The sequence below is a fragment of the Eucalyptus grandis genome, chromosome 9 (assembly GCF_016545825.1).
Source record: "Eucalyptus grandis isolate ANBG69807.140 chromosome 9, ASM1654582v1, whole genome shotgun sequence".
Taxonomy (NCBI): domain Eukaryota; kingdom Viridiplantae; phylum Streptophyta; class Magnoliopsida; order Myrtales; family Myrtaceae; genus Eucalyptus; species Eucalyptus grandis.
In genome coordinates, this window is record NC_052620.1 from 2,841,234 (window position 1) to 2,863,030 (window position 21,797).

The following is a 21,797-nucleotide window of genomic DNA, read 5'->3' on the forward strand; positions in this document are numbered from 1 at the left end:
TGGCCAAAACAGTATTTGATTATTTTTGTGTTGGTAAATTTTTTACAAGTGTTGGTAAGTCTATGTAAAATTATTAATAACTTACTAAATTACCTACTTTCACTCATATTTTTGCAAATAACTAATCTTTATTTCATAGCTTGTTGAGATTTTGAATTCACTAATTCTTATTCATGAGAAAATTCCCACTTATATCGACTTTGGTCATATTAATTAAAAGCAGGCATGTGGCTGTACATATATATAGGCTAAATTTTGAGTATATTCTTATAATAGAGTTAAATCTGAATTTTTAAGGATGGAAAGCTGTGGAACGTGGCCTCCTGCTGTGAATGGCCCATATTGAACCGGTCGCCGATGCGCTCAATCTCTCTCTCTCTCTCAAAAATTCCGACACTTCTTGGCAGGCCACCTCTGTCAATCTCTGCAATGGCGATCACCCTCTTCCGTTCACGTCCTCATTCCTCCTTCCTTCATGTAACTCTCTCTCTCTCTCTCTCTCTCTCTCTCTCTCTGTGATTGAATCCATACTTGGTTCAGCGTATCATCTGGGTTTCTTTGGAGTGCTTTCTTTTCGGTCTGTTGTCTTCGAATTCGTGGAAAAACCTCTTGCTTTTAGATGTGGGTTTGCAATTTGGCGTCGTTTGTCGGTCCTGCGATTGATCATTCGCGTTTCTGCATGTACAGACTATTACGGGCTTGAGGCAAATGCTGGGAGGTAAAATTGCCGGCAAGTGTTTTCCATTGTTTCGGTCCAGTTTTGAGTCGTTTGTCGTCAAATAGATTGGCATTTGATTGACGCTGTCGTGCTGATGAGTGGCTTTTGGGTTTTGTTAGAGGCTCTGTTTGATTATAATAAGGTTTCCAACCTTTGTGTGAGAGCTGGGAGAGTCATTTTCGCGAGGTCGGTTCGCATAAATGCCCGCATATCGGTCCCCGGGGTTTCTTCAGGGAATCCAGAGAAAGTACCTCCCAAATTCTTGAGGGACAAGAAGATGGTGCCTGATCCAGATCCTCCAAGCCTTAAGGATACTGATTCTTTGCATCAGTTTTTTGAATCAAGGTCTGGTCTAAAAATTTTTTACCCTCTGCCTGTGGTGACTTCTTGTTTTATAGTTATGTTCCCAAGTGTCTCGTTCCTCAGTGAGACGTATGTTCCATGACTAGATTCATGTTGCTTATGTATTATCTAAATTGGTTTGCAGTACGAAGCTTGTGGTTCTGACTGGAGCTGGAATGAGCACGGAGTGTGGTATTCCTGATTATAGAAGGTTCTTTAGTTATATTTAGAATGATATTTTACATATAGTGGACACTTAAATTGATAGAAATCATTGATGGGTGGAAATATTTCATCCTGGATGATTTGAGATATAACAGCCACTCTGGTTAATTTGTTTTAAAATTATATCAAAGATGGTTTGATTATGTTTTCATGGCTATTCTGTATCTTTTAATTTGGATAATTAAGTGATTGGGAAGAACTAGAAGAGAGATCTTGCTGTGATGCTGCATCATTTTTCATGCCTAACACTAGTCTGTAAGTTATGCACTCTGCATAACCTTGTGGTATATATGTATTTTCAGCATGTGGTCATGTTTTTATAATGGCACTCTCATGTTAAGCTTTCATGCTGAATGTGACAATTTGTAATTTTGTCTCCATTGTATATGTGTTGACTGGTTCTTTCGTAGCTAAGACAAACCCTTCCAACTTTTATTTGTTGTTTGCAGTCCAAATGGGGCTTATAGCACAGGTTTCAGGCCAACTACCCATCAGGTGATCTGAAGGCACGTGCTGGGATTTGCAGCTTCCCTGATTTCCCTTCTTTTTTTCTTTATTTATTTATTTATTTTTTCATTTTACTGATTTCATTATGTAAATAGCAACGCTCTGCTTATTATGAAGAGATGAAGCGAAAATGCAGGGACAGTTCTATCAGAAAGCAAGTTATGGAGTATAAATTTGAATTTGAAGAGTGTTCTAATACATATATGCAAATTTTGGATAAGGAAGAGGCAGAAATAAAATAGGTGGTGAGAATAGGAAGCCAACTCATTTAATTGAAAGAGCATTTTTCCATTGGAACATTTTTCTCACATGAATGTTTTGGGATACTCCAATTAAAACGTGTCTATGGAAGTAGCATAAAATCAGGGTTGGGGCCTAAGAAAATAAGGGAGGGCATTCAGGGAATTAGGTTGGATTGGTGGTTCTTATAAATGATATGATAATATGGAAAGTACAAAAATGTGCTGTAATTGGTGACTTTGGATATGGAGAAGATTTGTTGTTGGTTCTTGCTTGATAAGATCTTTTCAGCTTCTTCTTGGGGCTTCTCTGTTGTTTTCATCTTTTTAAGGTGTAACCGTGCCTAAGATCTTTAGCGTCTCTCATTTTTTGACTTTAATTCCATGAAAATTCATTAGGAGTTTGTTCGTTCTAAACGGGCCCGTAGGCGATATTGGGCAAGGAGCTATGCTGGATGGAGAAAGTTTACCACAGCACAGCCTAGTGCGGCTCATTATGCCCTTGCGTCGCTAGAAAAGGCTGGTCGAATAGATTTTATGATTACCCAAAATGTTGACAGGTAACTGGATGTGGAACTTTTATGATATTTTCAGATATTGGAGGATAAAGTTAGATATTGATAATTCTTCTGAACTTTTTTCAGATTGCACCATCGTGCTGGTAGCAATCCACTGGAAATACATGGGACCGTTTATACTGTAATTTGTATAGATTGTGGATTTTCTTTTTGCCGGAATTTGTTCCAAGAAGAGCTGAAGGCTCTCAACCCAAAGGTTGGCTCTTAGTACTTACTTTTTCTAGTGCTTTTCCACTTTCTTCCTTTCTGCTGGATTGAATCCCAGTTCATTCATATGGTTCCACTGTGATTTCTCTTTCCTTTTTATCCAGTATGTTTGTAACAAGGTTAACAGATGACATTATGTGAAAATTGTAGTTTAGTTGATAATTTAAATGGTCAGTAACTGAGCTGAGGTAATCATTTTGCTGTAGTGGGCAGCTGCAATAGAAAGTTTGGATCATGGAAACCCTGGTTCAGACAAGAGCTTTGGTATGAAGCAGAGGCCTGATGGTGACATTGAGATAGATGAGAAATTCTGGGAGGAGGATTTTACAATCCCTACTTGCCAAAAATGCAGTGGGGTCCTTAAACCAGATGTATGGCTCTTTGTCTACATTTTACATTTTCCTTTTGTAGAATTTCTGAGGTAATTAGCTCCTTAATGGTTGATTGAAGGTCAAGTATGTCTTCTTACTTCTGTCTATACTATTTGAAAAAGGAAATGGTCCATCTATCACTGTGGTCCAAGTATCTTTACAAAAGCAACTTAATATGCTCTTTCCCACTTTTCTTGAAAAATTGCTCCTTGGGATCATATCTAGGAATGGAAGGATTTAATGTGGAATAGCCATGGTCTTTTGATGTTGTCTCGTTTCTTGTCCCTATGTAGGTTTAACCATTTTACGAAGGTTTACTGTGAACCACAAAAAAGGAAAAGGAAAAGAGATTTTTAGATGTGCTTGTTTCGCCATTTTCAAGATGATTTATAGGCATTTGTTGTGCGGATGGACTTCTTCTATTGTTTCAAAAGTAGGAGTAAACAGAGAAGTAAAGTTTCTGTGGCATCTCGCAGCCATCAGTGCGCTATGGTAGGAAGAATATTATCTATGAGAAGTTTGGACGCACTTTGTAGTCGGATTATAGTGTGTATCTGATACTTAGCAGTACTTTTTCAGGATCTGCATCGTGCATTGATTTAATATTTCGTGAAAGAGTATTAGTTTAGAATTCTATCTAATTCCCATGTTTGCTACTTAGAGGAGAAAACTCCTGTTTAAATTCTCTTTATTACTTTGTCTATGCTCTTATTTACTTGCTTTTCCTTGAAGGTTGTATTTTTTGGTGATAACGTGCCAAAAGATTGGGCTGACAGAGCCATGGAAGCTGCTAGAGAGTGTGATGCTTTTCTGGTCTTAGGATCATCTTTGATGACAATGTCTGCTTACCGCCTTATTAAGTATGTCTTTCATCTTGTGCCTATATTCCATGATTCAGACAATTACCTTTTCCAGGCAGTACATTTTTATGATTGAGTAGTGAAGAACACCATTAATGGTCTTCATGCTTTATCAAGTCATTAGATATTGCTGAAGATGTTGTGCAGGGTGACTATTGTGAATCTGGTGATGAATCTAATGGCACTTTCTTATTGCTGCTACACGACTAAATTGTGCAGATGATCATATATTCAGGTCCAATAGTGCTGATAATTCCTGTTGTAGATTGTAGGGATACCAACTAACTCAACCTGTCATGTCATTTTCCCTGTTTAGCCTTTCATTTTGAGGCATTTCTTGTTCTATTTGTGGACATGCATCCTGTAACGCTTGCTTATTTTCCTTTTCCCCTCCTCATTAGGTGTATTTGGGCTCTGTTTTCCAACTGATATGTATGTTTTGTCAAGAATCTTGCTTTGCCTGGCAATAGGAAAGATCCAATTTTATTATTTCCCAATTCTATGGCTTAAGTAGAGTTTGCTTCTTTGGCTAATCGAAGGTTCCCTTCCCCTCTGATGATAAACAAAAGAAAGCAAGAAGTAATAGTTATAGTTGTGGTGTTATCTTCCAATGTGAAAGGTTCAAATGGTAATTTGTATCTTCACATTTGGGTGACAGAGCCGCTCATGAGTCTGGAGCTGCCACTGCAATTGTTAATGTAGGTGTGACACGGGCAGATGATTTGGTTCCTTTGAAAATAAACGCTCGATTGGGAGAGGTAATCAACTTTTCAACATGTTACAAATCTAGCATCTCATAACATTACAATGGTGGTTTTGCTGATGTTTCCATACTTTTCTTTCTTGTAGATACTCCCCAGAGTGCTTCATACAGGATCTCTCAGCATCCCTGCTGTTCGATGACAATAAGAAGGTATTGTTTAGCTAACTAGAAAGGACCGTGTCTTTGCTGAAGCTGATTTATTATTGGAGCCCATTGCAAAGATGAAGCTAGACACTTGAGCAAATCTTTAGTGTTGCCTCAGTTATTAAGCCCCATGAAACAAGTCTTGCCTTAAAGTGAGGTTTACCTGGGTTTGAAGTTGCCTCTGGTTATCTATGAAACGGTGTGTGAAATAGGAAGACAGCTTTACTGATGCCTCTGTCTTTGTTGTTCTTTATACACGGATCATGATATTGTTGAAAGTAGTTTTTTTTATCTTGGACGCATGCCATGAAGAGATGGTGTCTTGGCATATCTCTAAGGAAGAAAGTAAAACGGTGTCTTGATAAATGCAATGTTATTGACTTTACAAGCTTAAGATGAAAATGTGAAACGATTCAAAATGCATTCAAAATCCTAGTCTCCAGGATAATTGTGTTGTTCCCGACAGGTCATGAACACGAATATTTGCTGAAGATGAGTAGATATCAGATATTTTTTCATTTATTTATTTATTTATTGAAGAATTTTGGCGTCAGCATGAGGTAAAACAAGGCCCTTTCGAAGAGAACTCCACAATGTTAATATGTAAAGAGAGACTTTTGAACTTATGAACCCTCTAATAAGCCTAAAACTGTGGACGGATAGAGCAGAAGCATTGCCTGATGCTCTCAATCTTTTTCAACAGCATTCATGTCATCATCGTGACCTTGTCAATGACTATTTTGCAGGAGGCCAAGAAGGTATGTAGAAGCCACAAGGCAGTGTCTCTGTATGTTCTGTCATGACTGCTTAGTATAATGATTCTTTGAAGTCAAGTCTCTCCTACATGTACACATTAAGCCCAGAAGCCATTCATCTGTCTTGTTATTCATTTGTCTCGTCAAATGAAATCTGATACTATCGTGTAGATGTTTATGTGAATCGTAACGATGCACCGGATAGGTTTCTTTCCAACAAATTAGTTTGAAGCTCTCGTGGAGATGGTGAGACTAAATGGGAGACTCAGAAGGGTCATATATCTCTTCATATTATATTTCCAATCACATGCCTTGGCATTATTTCTACAATTGGGTGATCACATACACGGCAATTTTGATGAAATACGTGTCTTTTTAAAAGTCAGCCGTCATATCGATGTGTTTCGTCAGCCGTCCATGAAAACTTCGTCCAGCAGCCGCTAGATCATGCACAGCTAAGTCTCATTGCTTCAGGCTGCTGGAGCATAGCAAAGGCGCATATCATATGATAGTTCTTAACGCTTGAAACTCGCAGGCCTGTCTCCTCTGCCCTAAAATGAAACAGTGAACAATGGTTCGTTTCAAGAAAACATATTAAGTCTTCATTGCGTCATTCGCTAAGATGGAGATATAAATCGTTGCCAAAGAAAACTAATGCGGGGAGACGCATTTTCCCCCGCAATCCTTCAACTAAATCAGAGCACAAAACGGTTCCTTTTCACCAAGATGCATATTTGCCGATCGGTTTATTTGGCTGCTCAATCATGCTCTCTCCAGGTAACTTCCAGTACATAGACTCGAGCACCGAGCTCTACATAGAGAGCCAAAAGAGATGTGCAACTACATACAAACCATTTTACATGTCAGCAACTACTGGCCAATCCCAGTTCACTCCAGCCACAAACCAAAATGAGCTGCCAGTTAATTCAGCAAAGACAGCAGCCGACAAGACTGGTCGCTAGCTCCTATGCGTCCCCGAATGCCTCGTTAATTTCAGGCATGTGCTTCACAAGTTTATTCCACTGCACAAAGCATAAAGACCAATGTGAGGACGTTGGGTTGAACAAACTGTTCAAATTTCAAGTACTAGTAGCACGCAGGACCAAGAGTTTACCTGATCTATGGGGAGAGAAATACCTGGACAACAGACCAAATCAACAGATAGAAAACATTAAGAGAGATCATACTAACTGAAGCAACGAGCAAAAGGTCTGCCAGAGTATTATGACATGGCAATAATAGAATAGCACCAACACCACCAAACGCAACAATGATGTGGAATGCTAAGTTGGTAACAGTTATATACTCCAAATGGCTGACTTGGCTAGGCAGAAGCAACGCCAAAATAACAAGTTGCATACATGCGTGAGAACAGAGCAACATTACAGGAACCTTCAGTGTTATCAGAAGACAAAGTTTACTTCAACTAATGAAATCAAAGATGCTGACCTCCATTGGGATAAAAATTTTGCGAGAAACAAGCGAAGCACACATAAAGTAGCAACTTCCAAAACCCAGTGTACCATCCACTGAGCTCCCTCAGGTCCATAAAGGAGAGCCAAATGGCAAGGGAGCGACGATCCAATCGAATATACACCTTGAACTAGTATGCACTCTAAAAGATCAGACAAGTTTTTCATTTTAATTGATATCGGTATTTCTGAAGCATAGTAACAGAAACGGGCTGAAACTAACAAAAGGAAAAGTCATGCCGAGACATCAAGATTACCATGATCCTCCCAAAACCATCATGGAATCCAAACCTTCATCTAACATGCAGTACTCACCATGATACTGGTACACAAAGTTCAATACACTCAGCCCAGTTGCAATGCTTCCAACATTTCATCTAGATCGAAAGCCCCTCCAAAAGATGCCAGCAAAAGCATTCTCAAATTCAAATGGAAAATGGGCATTAGAACCAGAAACCCAACTCAAATTCCCACCATCCTCACGCCATGATCCCAAAGCTTTCACCTTTCTACACTTCCAAAGCTCAGCAGCCGAGCTCACCCGCAAATCACAACAACAAACAGACTCACATCAACCAAGGATCAAAACATACTCCCATCAACATGAGAGCATCCCAAACCCAAAAAAGATCACAGCTAGCTGCCCTAAATTCCACATTGCCGAAAGCAAAGCAGAGCAACTCACTGCAGACAACCAAACACAAAGCCTAGAGAGAGAGAGAGAGAGTAAAAAAGAGACCTTTTTTGCCCGGAAGACTCTTGCCGTCCTTGACGTAGAACTCGCGGATGTCGACCACGACCGAGCCGTGCCAGCTCCTGACGGTGAGCCTCCTGTTCTTCGACAGCTGCACAGACAAAGAAACCAAAACCCCCACCGATCAAAAACCCTAGGATCGCCACAAAGCCCCACACCAGCACGCGCGCATTCCGCAGAAATCACTAGACGGGAACCTCGCAAACGACGATGTCGTCGGAGTCGTCGGAATCCTGCCGGGGAGCCTTCCGGGGAGGGGCCTGGCCGCCGTCGGAGTCGCCGCCGCCGTCGGAGGCGGTAGCGTCGTCCTTTCTCTTCCCTTTCTGCGACATCCTTACTTCACTTCCGCTCCGCCGCAAACAGCGCAACCGAGAGAGAGAGAGAGAGAGAGCGTCGTCCTTTGTCTTTGGTTTTCTTTTTTTCCCCACGAAATGATCGATTGATAAAGGAAATTGCTTTCCCAATTACCATGTAAATACTAAATACTAGGGGCCAGGGCTGCCTAACCGGACCGGTTCTATTTGAGAAGTGTGTGTCGGACCGCCCTGAAATCGGTCCAGTTCTAGGGTCCCCGGTTCTTATAATTTATAGGAACCGGACCGAATTTAGAAATTTCTTCATCAAGCTTAAAAGCCTTAATTTTTCTCTTGAAATATTTTTCTCCGTCTCTCTCTTTTTTCTCCATTCTCTCCAATCTCACTTAGATACTTCACAACTCGTGATTCTCCTCCCTCTCCTCGCTCGCTGGTGGCTTACCCTTACTCATTCAAGCCTCACAACCCTACCTCATTTTTTACTTGTCTTTATTCGCTTGTCCTTGTTTATCTTTTACTCTAAATCATTTCGTTATTAATATTATTATGATGTAATAAAAGGAAACTAGAAAAAGAAAAAAAATAAATATAGGTTCTCAAAGAGATTTTGGAACCGAATCAAGAAAAAGATAGGTCCAGGGTCAATTCTAAGGTATACATGATAAAATTCAGATTCCAAAAACTATGGACCCATTCTAACAAAATAGATTCCAAATTTCAGATCTTGAACTTACCCACCTCAAAACTAATCCCTTATAGTAAGTACTCATTTTTTCATCAGGTTTCAAAATCATTTATGTAATTTTCCCCATTTTAGTTTTGATTTGAATGGCTGATGGCTTGATGAAAATTTATATTGACAATCAAGACTTAAATTGAGCTAGCCAAAAAAAGATTTCCCGCTTTTCACATTGATGTTTTAGTAGATAGCACAATCAATTTAGGATGCGTTTGTTTGAGTGAAAAAAAAAAATCTTTCACAAATTAATTTTCTAAATTTTTACATGTTTGATTTGCTGAAGATGATTAGTTAATGGAAAATTATTGCAGTTAAAGAAAATATCCATATTTAAAACAAGAAAAACGAAGTCTCTACCTTTAAAAATATAAATGTTTTCCTTTAAATTGATTTTCATGAATAATATTTCTCTTTTTCATGAAATTTCAAAAAAATTCACAGAAACAAAGACACCAGAGCAAATTTAGAAGCTTCTCTTGTTATCTGGAAAATGTGATCATCTAATTGTTAATAACATTATCCATTAAACATTTTTTAAGATGTCTCATAAAATGAAAACCATATTTCCAAGCTATCCATCACAAGATATATATCACATTCCAGTGCTCCTTGCATCAAGGTGCTCAAGTCATGAGTTACATCTTACAAAATTTACACAATTCATCATCAAGTATCTGACCCCTCATCATAGCTCCAAATGCAAACCCGCGTCGACCGTAGAGCTCTCCGAGCCCGAACGCTTCAAGGGCACATGGCTGAAATGTCTCGACAGGATCAGGCGCGCGACGTTCTCGGCTGCAACGGCGCTCGTCTCCATCGTGCTCGCGGCGTTCTCAAAGGCATTGACGTAGTACAGATGCTGCCCGTCCAGAATGAATGGGGCAAACACTTCAGGAGCCTTGTAACGGGGGTAAGCGCCCCAGTCGATGCGGATCGTGTCCTTCCGAACACTGCAAACAGCAATATCGAGTATTAGCATTGGCCTGTCAGTCCACTTCGTCGTCAAATTCAAAAAGGTGCTGAGTTTTCCTTTTCACTATCTACAGCGTAGTCTTGCGCGACAGTGTATTACTTCCAAACAAGGCAGCGCATCGGCAATCTGTTCGAACACTTCCTTGGCCTTTCAATAAGTCATTTCTGACTGAAAGGCCGAATCGTTAACTCCATCTGAGCAATGAGCAGAAGATTTTTGTAGCTGTGTTGCTCACGGCCTCCTAAACATGAGATCATCTCTGGAAATGACCTCGAGAATTTGTCGCCTATTAGGAGGATCTTTGCATAGATGATAGATCCTTCTCCCTCTCAGCAAACAAAGCAAACACATCCACCAAGTCCAACAAAGAACAAATTTAGCTAGTCTACAACACAACATTTGAAAAGAACTAGAACATGTCACCTGAATATCTGATCCAGCAACGTATCTACCATGGCTTCGTGCGAGAAAACCTTGTAAGTCACCTCTTTTTCATCGTGTCGCTTGAGAACTGAAATGCTCAAGAATGGAATGCCAGGATCCTCGATTGTACTGACCAGTTCTGGAATTTCTTCCACAGAGCTTAGCCCAAAGTATGCCTTTTGCTCACAATGGCATTCCCATTTAAAAGACACAAAAACGAAAACATAAAACACGATTAATAACTAAAATGGTAAGTTATGATGAAAGAAGATATAGATAGATGATTGAGACAGTAACAAGCGAAATGCTCACAGGATCCAAAAGACCCCTCACGAAAGTCGCATGAGTGTGCTGTAGCTTCCTTGGAGGTATTGAAAGAGGAGGGTCGAAGCAAATGTCGACCTCATCCAATGGTATGGCAACCACAGCAACCTCGCACTTATAGCTGTTACCTTCGGAGGAATTGAGCTCATAATAGTTTCCATGATTAGAAATAGACTGTACAGCCTCGTGAAGGTGCAGATCAACATTAGAACGGTTGATTAAACCAGCAGCCATCTGCCAATTTCCTCCTTCGACAGACCATAAGTCACCCCCTGATCCAGCCAAGGAAACAGCACCAGCAAGTCCGCTGATGCTTACGCTTTGACCGTAATTAATCCTTGTGATGATCTACAACATAACAATGCTAGATGGTCAAAATAATAATATTAAGAAGAAATATGCAGAACGAAACAGATGGTCCACTAGGATCCTATATTTGACATTTTGAGTTCTAATCGTATGTATAATCTTTACTTCATGAAGATCTGACTAGATATTATATCTCCATCTCCACCCTGAGTTCATTCTCTGGCAAAAGCATCCAGCACATATATTCAGTTAAAGCTTGAACAGATCATGTAAATTCGTCAAGCAATGTATTGGTGGCTATGCCAATCTGAATTTTTTATGTTTTCTTTCTTTTCTGGTTCAACTGACCCTCTACTTCAAAGTTTCTGATTGATCAGAGACTATCTCATATAACACAATGTCATGGTTGTCTTGGCAATTGACAAAGAGTATAGAGCAAGAGAAGCAATGGTCATTAGCAATACTGCCAATAAAACCTCATTCAGAAACCAAAAATTATACCACATTTTGCCAGTTTCTTCATGGCTTTGAAACCTAACTAATAGAAACAGCAACATATTCTTCCAAGATGAAAATATTAATGTCAAATATCATACATAAATAATAGAAAGGTTATGTTCACAAAAATTTACAATTGGACATATGATATTCAACGAAAAGCAAAATAAACAGGCCATTGAAAGGGCAGGAAATCATTTTCTTTTATCCATGAAAGTTGAAATGTGACAGTTGAAAATAGCTTCAAAGTAATATAAGCAGGCACTAAAAACTCCCATAAGCATGAGACTCACGGGTTGGAGAGTTTAATATGGTCTAGTCTGTGCATGAATGCTACATAGACTGATAAATGCCACAAGCGTGCATATATATTAGCCATTCAAACAGAACATAACGTATGAAATATCCAGCGCACATGAAGTAATTTAGCATCAAAAGAATTGCAAATACAAATCCATGTACCTAGACCTACAGGGACACTCCAAAGCATACATCTAGCAGCCTGCTGCAACAGTAAAGAGCTGCATCAAGTAAACAGTCACGTCGAATCTCATTGTATGATGTCACAGTAATCAAAGTCAGTTTACCTAGCAGTCACTCAACCTCTCTGACAAGAAGCAGAATAACTTATGCTCTATCCTAGAAAGACATCCTATTCTAATTCACACTACTTAGATTCCAGATGCACCGGTTACCAAAGTTATCAGTACAAACTTAGGCTGCAGTCACTTCACAAAGCCTTTGTCACTCAGTTGGATTTTCTTCAAGCCATGACCTAGGAGTATTTCCCAAGAGCTAAGATGACAGACAACAAAAAATATCTCTCAACACATCCAGAAACCACCCCAACTTCCCCCACCTTCTCAGGCCAGGGAGGAATCCTGGAGAAATCCAGAATGAGAGGAAAAAACAACAGAAGACTAGCAGCTCTCTCAAACTTATCATCATCATTCACTAGCAAATCTTCATGCCTTCCATTAACAGTTTGAAATACCACAATGATCATGTGCATTCATGACAACATTTTATGCATATTTGCTACTGCAAACTTTGTCAACTTTTCTCTTTTAATAAAAAAAGATTTAATTATACAGGTTGGTCATCTGTCTGCAAGCCCATTATATAATCTAGAAACACTTTTATTCATCCACTGGTGGCCTGGCCTTCCATGAGGCGGCCACTACACCAATATCTTTCTATCTGTACATGAATGAGCACATACTTTTGGTTGTAGGTTATTCAATCCTTTCTTGTTCTCTTCTTCTGAGTAAAGAAGATTCGCAGCATCTTTGTACAACGTATGGTTCAGGGAGTAGATATTTGACAATTAAAACATTAGAACTTGCATTGCATTCAAGTGAAGGCACCCATAGGATGAACAAATTTTGAAGTCGCTACCCAGATCTCGACAGATACATGGAAAAGCACTGCCGTATCAATACAAATCAATTGTGAAATTTATGAGAATTCTTACAGTGATGAGTTCCCTTATCAGCAAGGGAGACAGCCCAATACTGATCAATTCCTCCTCTAAATTATGCCCAGTGAGATCGTAGAGCCCTGCCCATTTGAGCATCTCGTCCACCGTCTCAAAGACGGGTCTCGAGTCGGTGCTTTCATAGTACTTCAGGAAGTTATTCACAGTCCTCTGCAACACGGAGATGTAGCTATTTTCATTTGTCATGAAGAAAACAACATCATTATGCAAATTAACTAAACCAGACACTTAAGAAAAATCAATTCATCATTCAATTTCACTCCACTTCTCCACTCACACACTCTGTTCAGAATGATTAGACAAAATTGATTGATAGAGAGAGACCTGAACGAAGTTGTCCATGCGAATGAGAGAAAACCCATAGCGCCAGAACAAGAGCCCCTTGTTGGCGAACGACACGATCTTGTCAACGACCGGGAGCTTGGAGCTGACCCTCCACGTCTTGAAGACGAAGCTCTTCCCATCCCAAATCCCAAAATCACCATCATCGTCGCGGCCGTCGCTTGCCGACGTGGCATTCGGCCACCTGATCTTCAAGCCGATCAGTCTGGTGTAATTCAGGGCGTGGTAGTTCTTGGGGTGGAGGATCGCCCCGCCGGCCTCGAAGCTCTCGCCGCCGACGGCGACCCTCGCCATGCGACCCCCGACGACACCGCGCCGCTCGAAGACACGGATGGAGATGGAGGCGGACGGGGAGGCATACTCCCGGAGGAAGTGGGCCACCGAGGAGCCGCCGATCCCGCTCCCGACGATGCAGACCGAGAGAGAAGACGACGACGACGACGACGTGAAGGTTGGGAGCCAAAAGAGCAGGACGAAGAGTGCGGCGATGCAGGCGACCATTGTTGCAGCTTGTCGAGCTTGACGTCTCTTGCTCTCTCTTCTTCTTCAAGCTCGGTTTCGGGGCGACGGAGGAGACCGACGAAGGAAGAGGTTGACGGGTTGCTGAGGGGGTCCCGTGGACATGGTGGGTCGAAGACTGTCTGCTCCGGAAACCACGGACGCCGTGGGTTTTGCAGTGTTTCTGCAGGTGGCCGGATGGTTTGGTCGAAGAAAATCTATGCTCCGGAAACCATCGAAGCGCCCATGGCTTCGCGGTGCTTTTACAGGTTGCGCTGTCTTCTCACGACCAGAAACTGTATTATATTATACATACGTTTGCATACGTTTGCATGATGAGCTCATCGCTCATGCATTTCCCTTTCCTCTAGGTGTTTGGGTCATCCATGAAATCAAGAATGCATGCATATCTCAATAGCCAATCATTGATCCTTTGAATTGTGTCTCCAAAAGCGTATCACTTATATAAAGTGATGAGAAAATATTGAGCACCCTAAAAGGACCATGTCGGTTCTATTATAATTATTCATAAGTTGACACGTGTCTTCATTATCTCATATATTAGCCAATTTCAAACCTAGCACACAAGATGATCTCTTCAGTGTTATTGATAGACAATGAATTGTCATGAACAACATCGAACAAGGATTGATTAGCTGCAATCACAAAATACTAAAGAGGTTTGAGAATCAACTAAGAAAAATCAAAGATAAGTTGTCATTAGTTTGGATTCACTTAAAGCGACTTGAGTCCATTTCTAGTTCCAATTCCAATTCCAATTGTTATCGATTGAGAAGATCAATTATTTTCACATCCCTTGATACTAGTTTACATGACAAATTGAAACCACAAGAAAAAAAAACTTTCCAATATGCATTTGGAAGGATCTTGAATAGTACAAAGGGTATCTTGGATTTTTTTTTCCTCTATTTCTTTTTTTATAAACCCTCGCTTGATGAAAAATTGAGGCAAATAAATTTTTGAGGGGACAAATTAACATGAAAGATATTCGAAATAAAGCCTTTTTAAGTGTGGGCATGCTTTCTATTTTTTTTCCCCATGATATTGGAGGACCCTTTGTAGTATTGTGGCCGTACTGTATAATGACAGATTAATGAATTGAAAGTATAGATGTTAGGTGCATTTAGCAAGAGAGTATGTATTTGAGATTGGCCCTTTTTAAAAATGTTATAAACGCTTCTATGATGTTTACCAAATTTTGGGCTTCGCCTGATTTGACAGCTTTATGGCGGATTATATTTCAGCAGCTGGGCTTAGTGCGGAATATGGACTTGGGCTTTGGAGTTTTTTTTTTTTGGGTGAAAGACTTGGGCTTTGGAGTTGGGGACTAGAGATGTGAAAAATCAAATTAAAAATCGAACCAAATGAAAATTTCCTACATTTTCAATTTGATCCGAATTTCAATTTGAACACTTAAAAAATACCCGATTTTTTTCCCTTTGATTAACTAAATTAAACCAAACCGAAATAAAAATATCCACCAATTGGTCTGGTTATGCGACTCTTGTAACTCTTTTTGGTGGAGTGAGTTTGAGTAAGGCCAAAAAAAAAACTGAAAAACCAAACCAAACTGACCCGGATTTTTTGTTTGGGTTGCAATTTGGTTCAAAACTAATGCACAGCAAATCGAATCATCAACACCCCCAATGGTATTACCTTTGGGAATATGACTGAGATTTGAGTTGGTTTCGAGATAAATTTAAATTCTGGGGTTTGGTTTCAAGATGGAACCAATCATCCCTTGCTCACTATGATAGTATTTCTAACTTCAATGGAGTTTCTTTTCTTTTTTTATAGGCAGGAGTGATTCATGCTATTGGACATTAGTTGACAATGGTGATCATACCTTGACAACGGCCACACTAACTTGCAGATGGCTGCAATGAAAGAGGACGGCTGTCTAAGAATTCGCATCGATCGAGACCCCGATATGAGCCAGCAGAAGGGAGATTTGCCGCTTCCATATATTGCCGTTTCAGTAGATAGCACGACCGGTTTCGAGCTATCAGAAAATGTTGTGCGAGACTACGATTCCGTCCGGCAAAATTGGGCACATATCAGAGCAAACTTAGAAGCTTCTTATCGAATTACGAAATCATATTATCCGTTAAACATTTTTTGAAGGTGTCTCGTAAAATGAAAACCATATTTCCAAGCTATCCATCACATTTCACATTTCACATTTCACATCATGCAGAATTTACACAAATCATCAAAGTGTATGTGACCCCTCATCAAAGATCCAAATGCAAACCCCCCTCATCGACCGCAGAGCTCTCTGAGCCCGAAAGCTTCAAGGGTACGTGGCCGAAATGTCTTGACAGGATCAGGCGTGCGACGTTCTCAGCTGCAACCGCACTCGTCTCCATCGTGCTCGCAGCGTTCTCAAAGGCATTGACGTAGTACAGATGCTGCCCATCCAAAATGAATGGTGCAAAAACTTCAGGAGCCTCGTAATGGGGGTAAGCGCCCCAGTCGATGCGGATTGTCTCCTTCCGGACACTGCAAACAGCAATATCGACAGTCAGCATTTGCCCACCAGTCTACTTCGTCATTGAGTCCATAATGATTCTATGTTTTGTTTATCACTTATCTACTGTGTAGTCTTGCACGACAGTGTACTACTTCCAAAACAAGGCAGTGCATCAACACTCTTCAAACACTTCCCAGGACTTTCAATAAGTCATTTCTGACTAAAGGGCCAAATTGCAACTCCATCTGAGAAATGAACAGGAGGTTCTTGTAGCTGTGAGGATACTTGTGGCCTTTTAACATGAGATCATCAATGGAAACAACACCGAGAATTTATAGCCTATTAAAGGGTCTTTGCATAGATGATAGATCTGACTCTCTCTCAACAAACAGAGCAAACGCATCCACTAAGTGGGACAAGGAATATATCTAGCTAGACCACCAAATAACATATAATAATTAGGGCAAAGAACTAAAGTATGTCACCTGAATATCTGATCCAGCAATGTGTCTTCCATGGCTACACGGGAGAAGACCTTGTAAGTCACTTCCTTTTCATTGTGGCGCTTGAGAACTGAAATGCTTGAGAATGGAAGGCCAGGATCCTCGATTGTACCAACCAGGTCTGGAATTTCTTCCACAGAGCCGAGCCCAAAGTATGCCTTTTGCACACATGGCATTCCCATTTAAAACACACAAAAAGGAAAGACAAAACATGATAAATAACTAAAAGGAGACAAGAAAAAAAAAGGATATAAGTAGAAGATTGAGACGGTAACAAGAAAAATACTCACAGGATTTAAAAGACCCCTCACGAAAGTTGCATGCGTATGCTGCAGCTTCCTTGGAGGAATCGAAATGGGAGGGTCAAAGCGTATGTCCACCTCATCCAAAGGTGTGGCGACAACTGCAACCTCGCACTTATAACTGTTACCTTTGGAGGAGTTGAGCTCATAATAGTTTCCAAGATTAGAAATAGACTGTATCTTCTCATGAAGGTGCAGATCGACATTTGAATGATTGAGTAAACCAGCAGCCATCTGCCAGTTTCCTCCATGGACGGACCACAAGCCACCCCCTGATCCTGCCAAGGAAACAGCCCCAGCAAGTCCGCTGATGCTTACACTCTGACCGTAATTAATCCTTGTGATGACCTACAGCATAAACATGATAGATGGTTAAAAATACAAATAATAAGAAATTATGAAGAACAAAAAAGAAGGTCCACTAGGATACTAGGTTTGACACGTCAAGTTTTAATCGTACAGAAGTTCTTTACTTCATGAAGAGTTAACCCAAAATTATATATCCATGTCCTCCCTGAGTTCATTTCATCTATAAGATCAACACGTTCTACTTCTACAGCATGTAATTACTATGAAAAAAATTGAAGCATCCAGCAAATACATCCACTCCAAGCCTGAACATATCATGTAAGATCTTTTAGCAAAGTACCGTTGGCTATGCTAATCTGAAATTTTTACATTTTTCTCTCTTTTCTAGTTCAACTGACCCACCTCTGGTTCAAATTTTCTGATTGATCAAAGACTGTCATATGCCGCAATAGCATTGTCATCTTGGCAATTGATCAAGATTATAGCAAGAGAAGGAAGGGCCATTAGCAATGCTGCTATTAAAAACCTGCCAATTTCTTCATAGCTTTGAAACCCAACTAATAGAAACAGAAACATATTCTTCCACCAATGAGAAAACTTATGTCAAGTTTCATACATAATTAACAGAAAGGCTATATTCATGAACATTAAGAGATGGAAATATCAAACTCCACAAAATACAATATGCCCAGGCAATGCAGGAAACCATTTTCCTTTTACACTTGAAAGTTGAAACGCGACAATTGAAAATAAATTCAAAGTCAAAACCATCATAGGCACAAGGCCAGGGCTGGAGAGTTTAATATACTCTAGTATGCGCATAAAAAGGTGAACAGACTGATAAATGCTACAAGCATCCATCTATTAGCTGTTCAAACAGGGCATTTGTCTGGAACATCCGGTGCTCATAAGATAAATTAGCATCAAAAGAATTGTGCCTACATATCCATTTACCTAGACCTGCAGGGTTTGCTCCAAAGCATGCATCTAACTGACCACTGCTAAAGTAAAGCTGCATCAAGTAGAGAGCCACATTGAATCTCATTTCATCACGTTACTATAATCAAAGTCAGTCTACCTAGCAGTCAGAACCTCCTGGACAAGAAGTAGAATAATTTATGCTCTATCCTTGAAAGACTCTTATTTTAATTCACGCTACCTCAATCCCAGATGCACCTGTTACCGAAGTTATCAGTACAGACTCATGCTGCAGTCACTTCAGAATTCCTTTGCTACACACAGTTGGCGGCTGGACTTTCTTCAAGCCAGAAACCAAGGAGTATCTCCAAGAGCAAGGATGATAACGATATAAAATGTCTCTTAACACATCCAAAAACCACCCCCAACTTCCCCCACCCTCCCTGGGCCAGATAGCCATCCAGAAGGAGAGGAAAAAACAAAGAGAAGACTGGGAGCTCTCTCCAACTTTTTTCATTGTCTACCAGTAAATCTCCATGCCTTCCATTAAATGTTTGAAATACCACAGGTTATTATTCACATTCATGGCTTCCTTCTGTGCATTTTTGCTACTGCAAATTAGGCCAACCTTTTCCTTTTGATAAGTAAAGATCTAATAATACAGGTGGGTAGTCTGACAACAAGCACACAAATCTAGAAAAATTATTATTCGGCCACTAATGGCCTGGCCTTCCATGAGGCAGCCACCACACCAACATTTGTTCTCTATCTACATGAACAAGCACATACTTTTGGTTGTAGGTTATTCGATCCTTTTTTGTTCTCTTCTGAGTAGAGAAGATTCGCAGCATCTCCATACAGCATATTGGTTCAGTGAATAGATATATGAAATTACCACCATTACACCATTAATGTTCAGCAGGTCATCAGAACTTGCATTGCATTCAGGTAAAGGCATCCATAGGATAAACAAAATTTGAAGTAAGTTGCCAGCCACGTTTCAAGCAGATCCATACTATAGAGGGGAAAGTATTCAATCGTGAAATTTATCAGAATTCTTACTGTGACGAGTTCCCTTATCAGCAAGGGAGACAACCCAGTACTGATTAACTCCTCCTCTAAAGTATGTTCGGTGAGATTGTAGAGCCCTGCCCATTTGAGCATCTCGTCCACTGTCTCAAAAACGGGTCTCGATTCAGTGCTTTCATAGTACTTCAAGAAGTTATTCACAGTCCTCTGCAACATGGAGATGTAGCTATTGTCATGTGTCAAAAAAAAAACAACATCATTTTGCAAATTGACTAGATCAGAGACTCAAGCAAAATCAACCCATCATTCAATTTCACTCCACTGCTCCATTGAAACCCTCTGTTCAGAATGGATAGACAAAATCGATTGATAAAGAGAGAGACCTGAACGAGGTTGTCCATGCGAATGAGAGAAAACCCATAACGCCAGAACAAGAGCGCCGTGTTGGCGAACGACACGATCTTGTCAACGAACGGGAGCTTGGTGCTGACCCTCCACGTCTTGAAGACGAAGCCCTTCCCATCCCAAATCCCGAAATCGCCATCATCGTCGCGGCCGTCGCTAGCCGACGAGGCATTCGGCCACCTGATCTTCAAGCCGATCAATCGGGTGTAATTCAGGGCGTAGTAGTTCTTGGGGTGGAGAATCGACCCGCCAGCCTCGAAGCTGTCGCCGCCGACGTTGACCCTCGCCATGCGGCCCCCGACGACGCCGTGCCGCTCGAAGACGCGGATGGAGATGGAGGCGGACGGGGAGGCGTACTCCCGGAGGAAGTGGGCCACCGAGGAGCCGCCGATTCCGCTCCCCACGATGCAGACCGACAGGGACGACCCCGCCGCCGACGACGACGACGTCGTGATGATGGGTAGCCAAAAGAGTAGGACGAAGAGAGTGGCGATGCGGGCGACCATCTTTGCTGCTTGTCAAGATTCCTTCACTTCTCTCGTTCTCTACTCTTCTTCTTCGTTTTCAAGATTCTTGGGAAGAAGAATTCGCAGTTTCCGGGGTGATGAACGAGGCCCACGAAGGAGGAGAGGTTCATGGGTTACTGAGGGGTCCAGATGGCATGGCGGGTCGAAGAAAGTCTGCTCCGAAAACCCACTGACGCCATGGCTTCCGCCGAGGTTTTCACAGGTTGCCGAATGGCATTGGTCCAAGAAAGTCTACTCCGAATACCCGATTGACGCCATCGCCTGGCTCTTCTTTACAGGCTGCGATCTCCTCAGAAATAGAAGAAGATAAAATGATGAAGTCATCGCTCATGCATTTCCTTTCGCGTTTGGATCGTTCCCGAAATCAAGGATGGATGAGCGTCTCGTTGAAGTGAAATAAAAATAGTCTTACCCTACCGTAAAGATTAGAGTTAGTATCACGAAAAAAATTTAAGCCAGTACGATTATGATAAATTTACATCGAGTTAATTCTAACTTAGTATTATCAATGATAAATTTAATTTCTGTTAATTTTCAATTTTACCGTCAAATTACTGAGTTAAATGATAAATATATAACGGTTGATGAGTATATCAATTTGAGATTTTATTATATATTTGTCATATGTGTACAAATAAATGATAAATTTGTCATATATATATACAAATTTAAGATTTTTTATGATAAAAAATTAGGTTAAAATAAATTGTTATGATTATACCAATTTAAGTTTTTAGTGATCGAAAATTAATTTGGGATAAATTTATCACATTGTACTAACTTGAGATTATTCATGATACTAAGATTAAAGACAATATCACTCATGAGTTATACTTTTTGGGATATTGTAGCATTAAAACAACTCAATTAAAGGATTGATCAAAAGTCATTACAAATGATTGTTGAAAACTCAGACAACTAATGGCAGCAAACTATTGTTGATGTTGAATGAGGATCGAATCGCTAAGATCGTAGAATACCTAAGATTTCAATAACCAATTAGGAGAGACCAAGGACAATATGTTGTTGGCTTGGACTTATTGAATGCAACTTGTGTCCAACTCGACTCGATAAGGGGATTAGCTACTATGTCTAAAGGCACTAGTCATTGAGGTGATGATACATTTATCAAAATTTACATGGCAAATTGAAACTCAAGATGCATTTTGAACAATCCCAAACAATGTAAAGGGCATCTTGGATTTTCTTTAGAGGAGGCAAATTATCCCAAGAAGATGTTCAAGTAGATCCATTTAAGATGTAGAGAGGCATGCTTTGTATTTGTCTTTTTCATAACATTTGAGGTCCGTTTGTAGTATTGTAGCTGAATTGCATATTATGATAGTATAATCTATCATGACCTGAAACCATAGATGTTACATACATATGGGAAATACATGTGCGTTTGAAAGAACCGCTGCGGACTTTAATTACTTAGCAACTGGGTTTAGTGGGAA

The 21,797-nt window shown here is 40.4% G+C and overlaps 4 protein-coding genes across 6 annotated transcripts; 1 reads left to right on the forward strand and 3 right to left on the reverse strand.

The window, feature by feature from the left end:
• The first annotated feature begins 311 nt into the window (after positions 1-311).
• Positions 312-6,039, forward strand: LOC104418075 (NAD-dependent protein deacylase SRT2). Of its 3 annotated transcripts, none has more exons than XM_010029286.3 (12): positions 312-477; positions 688-730; positions 838-1,063; positions 1,206-1,271; positions 1,735-1,780; positions 2,431-2,591; positions 2,676-2,805; positions 3,023-3,187; positions 3,920-4,047; positions 4,706-4,805; positions 4,897-4,960; positions 5,701-6,039. In XM_010029286.3, exons 1-11 carry the CDS (start codon positions 358-360, stop codon positions 4,948-4,950), a joined length of 1,239 nt encoding a protein of 412 aa, XP_010027588.2. In that variant the 5' UTR covers positions 312-357; the 3' UTR covers positions 4,951-4,960; positions 5,701-6,039. The 3 variants fall into 3 exon arrangements, with proteins under 3 accessions (XP_010027588.2, XP_010027589.2, XP_039157781.1); XM_010029287.3 differs by having other exon boundaries at positions 316-477; positions 688-718; XM_039301847.1 differs by lacking the exon at positions 688-730 and having other exon boundaries at positions 316-477.
• A 308-nt stretch (positions 6,040-6,347) lies between these two features.
• Positions 6,348-8,349, reverse strand: LOC104418079 (RNA polymerase II transcriptional coactivator KIWI). The gene is made up of 4 exons (XM_010029302.3): positions 8,133-8,349; positions 7,921-8,026; positions 6,824-6,846; positions 6,348-6,731 (listed from the first exon to the last, which is right to left on the reverse strand). Exons 1-4 carry the CDS (start codon positions 8,265-8,267, stop codon positions 6,675-6,677), a joined length of 321 nt encoding a protein of 106 aa, XP_010027604.1. The 5' UTR covers positions 8,268-8,349; the 3' UTR covers positions 6,348-6,674.
• A 1,167-nt stretch (positions 8,350-9,516) lies between these two features.
• Positions 9,517-14,106, reverse strand: LOC104418080 (farnesylcysteine lyase-like). The gene is made up of 5 exons (XM_010029303.3): positions 13,338-14,106; positions 12,990-13,163; positions 10,697-11,056; positions 10,385-10,560; positions 9,517-9,938 (listed from the first exon to the last, which is right to left on the reverse strand). Exons 1-5 carry the CDS (start codon positions 13,854-13,856, stop codon positions 9,674-9,676), a joined length of 1,494 nt encoding a protein of 497 aa, XP_010027605.2. The 5' UTR covers positions 13,857-14,106; the 3' UTR covers positions 9,517-9,673.
• A 1,844-nt stretch (positions 14,107-15,950) lies between these two features.
• On the reverse strand, positions 15,951-20,672 carry LOC104418081 (farnesylcysteine lyase-like). The gene is made up of 5 exons (XM_010029304.3): positions 19,792-20,672; positions 19,442-19,615; positions 17,141-17,500; positions 16,833-17,008; positions 15,951-16,376 (listed from the first exon to the last, which is right to left on the reverse strand). The coding sequence occupies exons 1-5, from the start codon at positions 20,317-20,319 to the stop codon at positions 16,109-16,111; spliced, it is 1,506 nt and encodes a 501-aa protein (XP_010027606.2). The 5' UTR covers positions 20,320-20,672; the 3' UTR covers positions 15,951-16,108.
• Between the last annotated feature and the right edge of the window lie 1,125 nt (positions 20,673-21,797).